The 9550-nt window shown below is 28.1% G+C and overlaps 3 protein-coding genes across 5 annotated transcripts in view; all 3 read left to right on the top strand.

The window, feature by feature from the left end:
• The window catches only part of LOC111615236 (adhesion G protein-coupled receptor L4-like), a 3169-nt gene extending 2184 nt beyond the window's left edge, over nt 1-985 (top strand). The window contains exons 2-6 of the mRNA XM_023356645.1: nt 280-383; nt 453-555; nt 637-784; nt 844-907; nt 961-985. Coding sequence (XP_023212413.1) covers nt 280-383; nt 453-555; nt 637-784; nt 844-907; nt 961-985 — 444 coding nt within the window. The remainder of the gene's footprint in view (nt 1-279; nt 384-452; nt 556-636; nt 785-843; nt 908-960) is intronic.
• A 6-nt stretch (nt 986-991) lies between these two features.
• Nucleotides 992-3779, top strand: LOC111615233 (cytochrome P450 3A21-like). Of its 3 annotated transcripts, none has more exons than XM_023356641.1 (13): nt 992-1082; nt 1146-1198; nt 1268-1364; nt 1439-1555; nt 1615-1703; nt 2084-2226; nt 2297-2412; nt 2476-2557; nt 2728-2801; nt 2867-2955; nt 3027-3170; nt 3351-3513; nt 3582-3779. In XM_023356641.1, the coding sequence occupies exons 2-13, from the start codon at nt 1149-1151 to the stop codon at nt 3672-3674; spliced, it is 1257 nt and encodes a 418-aa protein (XP_023212409.1). In that variant the 5' UTR covers nt 992-1082; nt 1146-1148; the 3' UTR covers nt 3675-3779. The 3 variants fall into 3 exon arrangements, with proteins under 3 accessions (XP_023212409.1, XP_023212408.1, XP_023212410.1); XM_023356640.1 differs by having other exon boundaries at nt 2656-2801; XM_023356642.1 differs by lacking the exons at nt 3351-3513; nt 3582-3779 and having other exon boundaries at nt 2641-2801; nt 3027-3174.
• Nucleotides 3780-4344: 565 nt separating this feature from the next.
• Nucleotides 4345-9550, top strand: part of LOC111615235 (cytochrome P450 3A9-like) — a 15045-nt gene continuing 9839 nt past the window's right edge. Inside the window, exons 1-11 of the mRNA XM_023356644.1 lie at nt 4345-4479; nt 7605-7701; nt 7783-7835; nt 7907-8003; nt 8084-8200; nt 8270-8358; nt 8623-8765; nt 8852-8967; nt 9040-9112; nt 9193-9353; nt 9431-9519. Coding sequence (XP_023212412.1) covers nt 4412-4479; nt 7605-7701; nt 7783-7835; nt 7907-8003; nt 8084-8200; nt 8270-8358; nt 8623-8765; nt 8852-8967; nt 9040-9112; nt 9193-9353; nt 9431-9519 — 1103 coding nt within the window. The 5' untranslated portion in view covers nt 4345-4411. The remainder of the gene's footprint in view (nt 4480-7604; nt 7702-7782; nt 7836-7906; nt 8004-8083; nt 8201-8269; nt 8359-8622; nt 8766-8851; nt 8968-9039; nt 9113-9192; nt 9354-9430; nt 9520-9550) is intronic.

The raw sequence follows: 9550 nt of genomic DNA, 5'->3' as shown, positions 1-9550 counted from the left end.
TTTATACTATAATATCATTGTTTCTGATTTTTCTGATACTCCACAGAAACGTTTTATTATTATTTCTGTGAATTAAAAATAGCGAAAAGCATAACTAAACTAGAAAAAGGATCCGACAAAGGATCGATTCCCCAGTTCATTTCAAAATTATCCGATAAAATCATCTATAATTAGCTATTCTATTTTATTTTATACTAGATAATCATTTAATATTTAATTATTGTTAAGTCAATACCGAAAAGAATAATCTTAGTTATTTGATTTTCCTATTTCATATAGGATATTCCACCTGAACCAGAGTGGTTAAAACTATTAAAATGGATTCTTATGGGTATTTCTTTGCTGCTTCTTATATTTTATATAATTTGCATCGCCTATTCCGTGTAAGCAACTTTTATTTTAATTAGTTAATATATTTAATTGCATTAATTTAATAATTTTTCCATTTTCAGACCTTTGCACGAACAATTTCACACAATTCGATTCAACACATCTATCGCTGCTGTAGTTGCTTTAGGCTCATTTTTAGCTGCCGAATTTTTACGTGACAATGAAGTAAAATTTTACATATATATATATATATATATAATTTTAGTAATTCTCATAAATAAAAATAAATTTTATTTACCATGTTAGGAGGTATGCAGAATTTTATCAGGTACTATCCATTACTCCTACACCGCTGTTTCAGCGTGGCTTTTAATGGAAGGTCACGCATTATTCAGTGCTATTGTAGCTGGTGTTGTTAAAGGAAGAGTTTTCTTATATTTACTTCTTGGTTGGGGTAAGTTAATTTTATTAATTATTTCAACTGCTGATTATAAAATTCTAATAATTCTATAGGCTTGCCTGCTATAGCTGTCGGTGTTTCGGTCGTCTTATATACAGATTACGGCTACGATTACAGGTAAATTAAATAAGTAAATTTATTAAATAAAAATTAATGTTAATTGTGTTTAGTAGTCCTAAANTTAATTTCTTTTAGTTTTCTCACAAAACACTTCGATTATTGGTATAATCTTGGAATCCCCGAAGTACCTCCAATAATTTTTACAGGTTCAAAAGGCTTAGATTTCAGAACTGTAAGTCTTATATTAAAATTTAATAAACTTTACATGACGTTTTATTCGAATAATTTGTTGCAGCCAATGGGAAAATTAGATCAAAAATGGTACGAAAAATACGGCAAAATTTTTGGGTAAAATATTTTTATACTTAATAACGTACTAAAGCTATAAAACTATTTAAACACTTGATCTTATTTCAGTATTTATGAAGGTTTTACTCCAGTTCTTATGATAGCAGAACCAAAGTGGATAAGGAATATTTTAGTTAAAGATTTTCAATACTTTGTGGATTTAAGAGTAAGTTATTAATTTAGAAAACAAAATATACACTTATATATATCATTATAGTCATTACAGTTATTTTAATTTAGACCCCTCTATTTGTCGATCCTATTATAGATAGGATGCTTTATGTACAAACTGGTAAAAAATGGAGACAAATGAGAGTGTTGATAACTCCTACTTTTACTTTTAGTAAAATAAAAATGGTAAGTATTATTAAAAAATATTATCTAAAATAAGATTTTAATAACATTTATCTTTTTAGATGACCAATTTAATTATTGAATGCGCCCAAACTTTAGCAGAGAATTTGTTTGAAGTTGCTGAAGAAATGATAGAAGTCGACATTGAAAAGTAAGTTTTTCCTAGTCTAAAAGGCTTCTCGAATGAAAATTGAACTTGATAGAAGGATATAATTCTTATTTATGCAGTTATGTACTGGATCACTTTATTCCTGGACGCTACATAAAATAGAAAAAAAAAATACATTAATTAATAATTATACTCAATTTAACATAAACATTATTGTTGTTCTGTGTGTAAATTCTTAAACGTTTATTTTATAATAAAATAGTAGAAACTCATAAATAAAATAAAATTTTAACAACGAAAACAATTTGTGATATCATTATTTCATATTATATTATTTGACTAATTTTATTTTTATATTACCTTTGAGTTTAGATAGATTTAAAATTTATATGCTGGATTTTACTTAAAGTATATCATTACAGATACTTCGGTGCATATTTTATAGATGTTATTGCTAAATGTGCCTTTGGTATTACATTAGATTCGCAAAAGGATCCAAATAATCCTTTTGTGAAAGCTGCCAGAAATACTATAAATCCTGGTCCATGGAAAGTTTATTTATCAAGTAAAGAATTTTATATTAAAATAGAATTCCAATAAAATTGTTACATAAAAATATTATTTTTGTTCTTCAGTTTTCTTTCCCAATTTGACTAAATTCCTTCGTTTATCTGTTTTTGCTCGTTCTACAACACGACTTTTTAAGAAATTGCTCGAAGAAGCAATAGACAAAAGGAAGAAAATGAAAGATGTATGTTTTATTAATAAAAATATGATTAATATAAATTATTTAACAAAAATTTACTTCTAACAGGAAGAAAAACCAAATGATATTCTACAGTCGCTACTGGAAATACGAATTAATGATATTATTGCAAAAAAGTTCGAAAAGAAAGGTACACTGTTTCCATTTAGTACATTGCTTTTTTTGCACGTAATTCATAAATTTTAGATTTTAAATTAATTACAATTCGATTAGTTTTTGAATTTGAAGATATAATGGCCCAGTGCATGATGTTTTTCGTCAAAGGTTATATGTCAACAAATGCTACATTTACATTTTTAGCTCATGAACTTGCTAAACATCCAGACATTCAAGAGAAACTTATAAAGGAAATTGATGAAACTTTTAAGGATAAAGTATAAATTTATAATTAACTTTAATTAATTTTTTTATTACTTTACTTAAACAGCTTGCTTTTTAGAAAGAAATAAATTATGATTCGATTGTTGGAATGAATTATCTTGACGCAGTTTTTCAGGAAACGTTGAGATTATACACCCCTTTACCGAGGTATTGTTTGAATAAATCGTATATTTAGCTTTTAAAAATCTACTCAATTGTAAAATTTTATTTGTTTTTAGATTGGAAAGAACATTGACAAAAGAGTATATGTTTGAAAATACTGGAGTAAAAATACCGACACATACAATTGTAGCAATTCCAACATATGCTATACATCACGATCCACAATACTTTCCTGATTCAGATAAATTTATTCCTGAGAGGTAAGCTATTAATGTTAATGTCAATCTTTTAATAAATGTAAATAAGTATAAGTTTGATAAATAAATTAGATAAACTTATATATTACTTAAACTAAGCATAAGTTATGCTTAGTTTAAGCAGCATCTAAGTTTATCCTATTTATTTTATTTTAAAAGTTATTCATCTGATAAATCTTTCAGGTTTTTATCCGAAAATAAACAGACCCTCTATCCCTATACTAATTTACCTTTTGGAGCAGGACAAAGATATTGCTTAGGTATGAGATTAGCTACTCTTGAAATTAAAATTGCTTTGATAAAAACACTCCAACGTGTCAGGTTTAGAAGAGGAGCTAACACAAAGGTAAATCACGTATAAAATAAATTATTAACAGCAATAAAATATCTTTAAATTATTTTTTGTTATTTTAGGATCAACCGGAGTTCGATAAAAACAAGAGGCTCCATTATCCCAAAAACGTGTTTCTTAATTTTGATGTAAGAGAAGATAAATTAATTACTTAATAAAATTCTTGTCTGTCAACGAAAATTGTAATCAGGATTAGAAATTATTCATTTGATGTTTATTTATTTTTAAATTGTGTATGTAATAAGTTATAAGTTATAAAATAAACAGTTGTCTTAGTATTTATGAACACTTACGTTCAATTTTAGACATTTAATTTATATACAAAAGATATAAAATAAATATCAACAGTACCATTTATATCGACGACAGAAAGTATCTAAAACAAATTTTATAGAAACATTAATTTTGTTATTATCGAATAAAAATATTAAGAAAGACCATTCAAATTTTTATTTTATATTTGATTTATTAACATAAGAATAAATTTTAAAAATAATCTGTATAATACACATTTTTTGTAGACATAATGCCTATTTATCAACTCGTAATTTATTTATTAAAGGAATGTTTATAAGCTATAATGTCTTATCAACATTATTTAATTAATATAAATCTCAAAATATTATTAAAATGATAAGATCAAGTATTTTATTAATTTATTGTTAAAAGTTTTTTTTATTTCTTACAAGATGCAGTACATCCTGTAATTTATTTGGGCTAAGATAAGACGTCATTTCCTCAATTCATGTCAAAGCATTAATTAATCAAATTGTATCGTGTTACGCGTCGATTAGATAAAGGTTCACAAAATACAGTAATGTGAAATTCATTGACATGGTATAGAGTTATCACATACAACATTATATGAAGAGCGCTTGTATATTAGTTCAAAATGGCTGATCTCTATGGAATTTCATATTACGTTTTAATTCTTTTCGGAATCTTCTTAGCACTTTATCTGTAAGTATAATATACTATTTACTTTATCATTTATACTAATTTTCTTAGAGAGTAAAAATGTAAATTAGGCCTATATCAAATCGATCCGTTTTAAATGTATTTTATCAATAAGAAATTTGTTATATTTTAATTTATTCTCAATTAAATTTCTAATCGTCTCGATCAAAAACAAAGTAATTAGAGTAATTAAAGGAATTTTTGTAGGGTTGGGAAACAGGGCCATTCACAACTTCTATGGTAGGTAGACTGGACTTCTTCTGCTCCTTAGTGGGTCCGTATTGCCATTTTTTTTTTTTTTTGAAAAAATGAGATAAATAGTGTTTGTTTATTCGTTCGGAGCCAATCTTTATATTTTTAAATAGACTTAAACACTATTTTATTTTTATGGAAAAAATAAAGACGCTTTTTAGCACAGTTATGGCTTACTGTTTTTAACAATAATGTAAAAATCATAATAACTTTAATCATTTCAAATTTTATAAATAACCTGAATATATTTTATTATTTAATATATAAAATAGATTATTTGATGTACACTGACATATATATATTTATTCAATTTTTCTATGTTTAGCAAATCACAAATTATAACGATAAACATGCTCTGAATTTGACGAAAATTCTATCTCTTTGTCAAGGTTAACGCTGATTATGAATTGACCTATAAACTTGTTCACTAATAATATTTGTTTTTCTACTTGTATTAAATTTATATTTATTTGAACTCATTTCCTACGTTTTGATTGTATTACTTTCTAATTTATTTTAAAATTTCAATTTTAACAACTTAACAACTTAAAAATGATTAAAGTTTATTGTGTGAAACAAAAAATCTCAACTGACTTATGAGATATCAATCTGAAGCTTTCGATTGCCGAATGGTTAAGGGACTAATGGAGGAGTGCACAACATATACACTATGGACCTCATTTGTCCTCTAAATGTTTCAATGAGGCTCTTAGCATAATTTTGATAAAATATATTTATGTTGTCCAGATATTCAAGAGCTTACCAGTGATTTTAACCACTGACCAGTGTTCAGTGGTTAAAATCACTGAACACTGGTCGTGGGTTTGCGACTGACCAATGGATTGGTCGCGTGGAGTTTTCCGGGTTTTTTTCACTTGCCTAATACTAAAATATGGGCCAGTTTATCAAAAAGTTCTCCCGGGAGGCACTTCGTAACAGATCGACACGTGTTGCATTACCTTATCCCATCCATCCAATCCAGTCCAGATATTCATAAATGAATTAGCAATATTTTAATATAAATCCATATAACAAATTACAGTTTAAGAGAGGTATTGTTAGATTTGCACACGAATATTTGTTAAATGTCCGTAGGAATATTTTTTGAGCTATAACGCTGCAGCTCGCTTAAAAACAATTTAACTTAATGCGACTCATGACAACATCCCTGACTAACATTTCCTTCAATTATTAAAGTAATAAAGTACAGGAAAAGCCTAGTTATTGAGTTTAGTGTTGCTAGGAAAAAACACCGCAATAATCGAAACTCGTGATAATCGTGGAGAATAACATACGGGAAATCATTTACGCATTCAGAAGTAATTGTGAACAGGACGGCTGCACCCCCTCGGATCAGGTCTGATACCATCTGTGACTTTCGGCTCACAGGAGCCTTCAAACCGCGCGAGCGGTCACGTATATAGGACTTTTACGGAGTAAAGGATGGAGGAGGGAAACTTTAGAGACAAGAAGGCCCGGTAGTAAGACACTCAACTACTGAATTCAATAAAACAAATAACATTTAATAAATTACCTATAGGAGTTACTATATTCTAGCAGACTAGTCTATAATTTATTCGCGCCTAACATAAGTTTCGCGGTTGAAATTTGGTGATTACTGAAAGGAGAAGGAAAGTCTCTTATTTCTACTCTTTGTAATAATCCTCGATATTAATAATCACAATTGTTTCACGTTCATTATCCTTTAGTTTAGGCAGCGGCTGGATTAGTAGGAACAGGGTGACTGACAGGACTAGACAGAGAGATGACCGCCGAATTGGACGAGGACGATCTTCTTAACTTTTTTGTTGGGGATCTCATAAAGTCATCTTTGACAAACAGCTCTCGTGTTAGTTCGTAACTTCTCTCCGCGCTTCATTAATGTTTTTAAGAGTATTTCTTATGGTAAAATTTTTCTAAAATTCTATTAAAGATTCTTCTGTTGTTTTTCAATTGGGATAAAAGGCTTAAGTGCGTAATATGCTTTAAATGTTGAAATCACTCCTCTGGTCCACAAGCTGGAGTAATGAAGTAGTATTAAACGGTAAGAAAAACACTGTTAACGCTTCGACACAAATTATTAGGTTTTGTTAGATGGCTAGGAGCATTATCTAGAATTAACAAAATTTATATTCTATTACTGAACATCGTCACAATGCCAGGATGCAATTTTTAATCATATATTTTTAATTTATTTAATTTAAAATATACGCTATCCACCTCAAATTAATAGTGTCTTGTCTTTTTATATCATACTTTTCTTGTTAGCAATAGAGTCGAGCAGGTCATTTATCTAATTCCTTTTAAGGGAAAAATTTTGAATTGAAATAATGTGACTTCCTGTTTGCATAGAAAATTCTTATATAGTTAAATCGGGACTTCCTGCCTTTAATTTTTCCATATCTAGTGTCGGCTTTCATCTATCTTACTCCGTTTTCGAGATTAAGGAAGAGTAGACAGATGAAAGCTGGGGTCTGAGGGAATCCAAGACACAAGTTAAATTTTAGTCATTATTGCGAGAACCGTTAGTGAAAACTTAGCTGTTTTTACATCAATTCATACTTCCATATGTTGGCTACTAAATGGATTATGACATTAAAAAATCTAAACTACCTTTCCTCAAATAAAGTATAAAACTATTCTGTGGTGCGGGGTAATAGCAGGCAGTACCGGTAACGTGCCTCACTAAAGAAATAACTACGTACAGTTTTCTGGATTTTCTTCACGTTCGTAATACCTAAATAGAGGATAGTTTCCTGCAGAGTTTTCTCGGAAAGCATCCTTCTTAGACAGTAGAATGCCTTCCGAGAGGATTCTATGTGTTGAGTTACCGTATTCCATTAAAGTAAATATCAATACTTTGATTTCGTTTTTAGTTATTTAACACGATATTTTGGATATTGGAGTAAACTCGGAGTACCTGAAGTGCCTCCAATGATTTTCACGGGATCAATGCGTTTAGATTTTAGCACTGTAAGTTTTTCATTACAAATTTATTACAAAACTTCTTGCATCTTTATTGCTATTATTTACGAAAATGAATACTTATATTAGCCTCATGGTGTACGTGAGCAGAAATGGTACAAGAAATACGGAAAAATTTTTGGGTAAAGAAGTTTTATATTTGAGAGGATTCTGAAATTTTAAATTATTAAAAATATAATTTGTTTCATTTCAGAATTTACGAGGGATCAAATCCAGTTCTTATGATAGCTGATCCAAATTTAATGAAAGATATTTTAGTAAAAGATTTTCAATCTTTTATGGATTTAAGAGTATGAAATGCAAAAGAAAACATTATAGTTATATTTTATAGTATAATATACAAATAACAATTTTTAGTTTTATTATTTAGAATCTTAAATTTGGAGATCCAATTATTGACAGGATGCTCTTTGTACAAACCGGTAAAAAATGGAAAGACATGAGAAGTATTATGACTCCCGCTTTCACTATTAGTAAAATGAAGATGGTAAGTATTTAAACACACGTACTGCATCAATTAAATACGATATTAATGAGGTAGACTTATATCCTTTAGATGACAAAGTTAATTAATGAATGTGCCCAAATATTAATCGATAATTTCTTAGAAGCAGCTGGAAATAAAATAGAAGTTGATATTGATGAGTAAGTTCTGTTTAAACTATAATGTAATTTAATAGCTATGTAAGAAAATTTAAAAATTTGTTTTCGGTAGAAAATCGGCTTCAAAATAAATATAAACTGTTTTCTTTATTTAGGTTAGTAATATGTATAGCCTATAATATAACAAATATTAAATTACAGAAGTAAAATATTACTTAATTTCTATTACAATTTCAAATGTAGGTGTGTATAGCATAAAAAACTCTTTATATTTTACTTAATTATAAATATATATGTAATTTTTAGGTATTTTGGTGCGTATATTACAGATGTTACTGCTAAATGCGCTTTTGGTATTACATTAGATTCGCGAAAGGATCCAAGTAATCCTTTTGTAAAGGCTGTCAGAAAAACTATGAGTCCTGTTCCATGGAGAGTTTATTTATCAAGCAAGTAAAATTATTAATATTAAAATAGAATTTAAAAATCATAAAATTTTTATAAGGAAACATTTTTTTATTTTTATTTTTTTAAGTTTTATTCCCTGGTTTGGCTAAATCCCTTCGTTTATCATTCTTTGATCCTACCGCATCCCAATTTTTTAAGCAAGTCATAATGGAAGTGATCGAGCAAAGGAAGAAAATGAAAGATGTATGTGTCATGTAAATATGATTATTATAAATTGCATTACATTTACATTTAATGGAAATTTATTTTAAACAGGAAGATAAACCAAACGACTTTCTACAGTCTCTTTTAAATCTAGAGAGAGACGTTAATAATGCCGAAAAGAAAAGTAGAACATATTATTTATTTATAGTTTTATAATTTAACATTGTTTAAAACTACACATAAACTGATTTGTGATTTGGTTAGGTTTAGAATTGGAGGATATAGTAGCCCAATGCATCATGTTCTTCATCGCAGGCTACATTACAACAAATGCTACATTTTTATTTGCTGTGTATGAACTTGCTGTACATCTAAACATCCAAGAAAAACTTATAAAAGAAATTGATGAAACGTTTAAGGATAAAGTAAAATTTTAATAACTCTTTATCTTAAATTGTAGTTTATTCTGTCTAAATTTATGTTTTAACAAATTATTTTATAGGAAGACGTGGATTATGAATCAGTTATTGAGATGAAATATTTAGACGCGTTTCTTCAAGAGATACTCAGATTATATACGCCATCACCGAGGTATTATTTAAAAAACGTGTCGGCTTTCATC

This window comes from Centruroides sculpturatus, unplaced genomic scaffold (genome assembly GCF_000671375.1).
Source record: "Centruroides sculpturatus isolate CEXI.00-Female unplaced genomic scaffold, Cexi_2.0 scaffold2398, whole genome shotgun sequence".
Classification (NCBI taxonomy): Eukaryota; Metazoa; Arthropoda; class Arachnida; order Scorpiones; family Buthidae; genus Centruroides; species Centruroides sculpturatus.
Note: the sequence above shows the minus strand (reverse complement) of the source record. Positions and strands in the feature narration are given on the sequence as shown.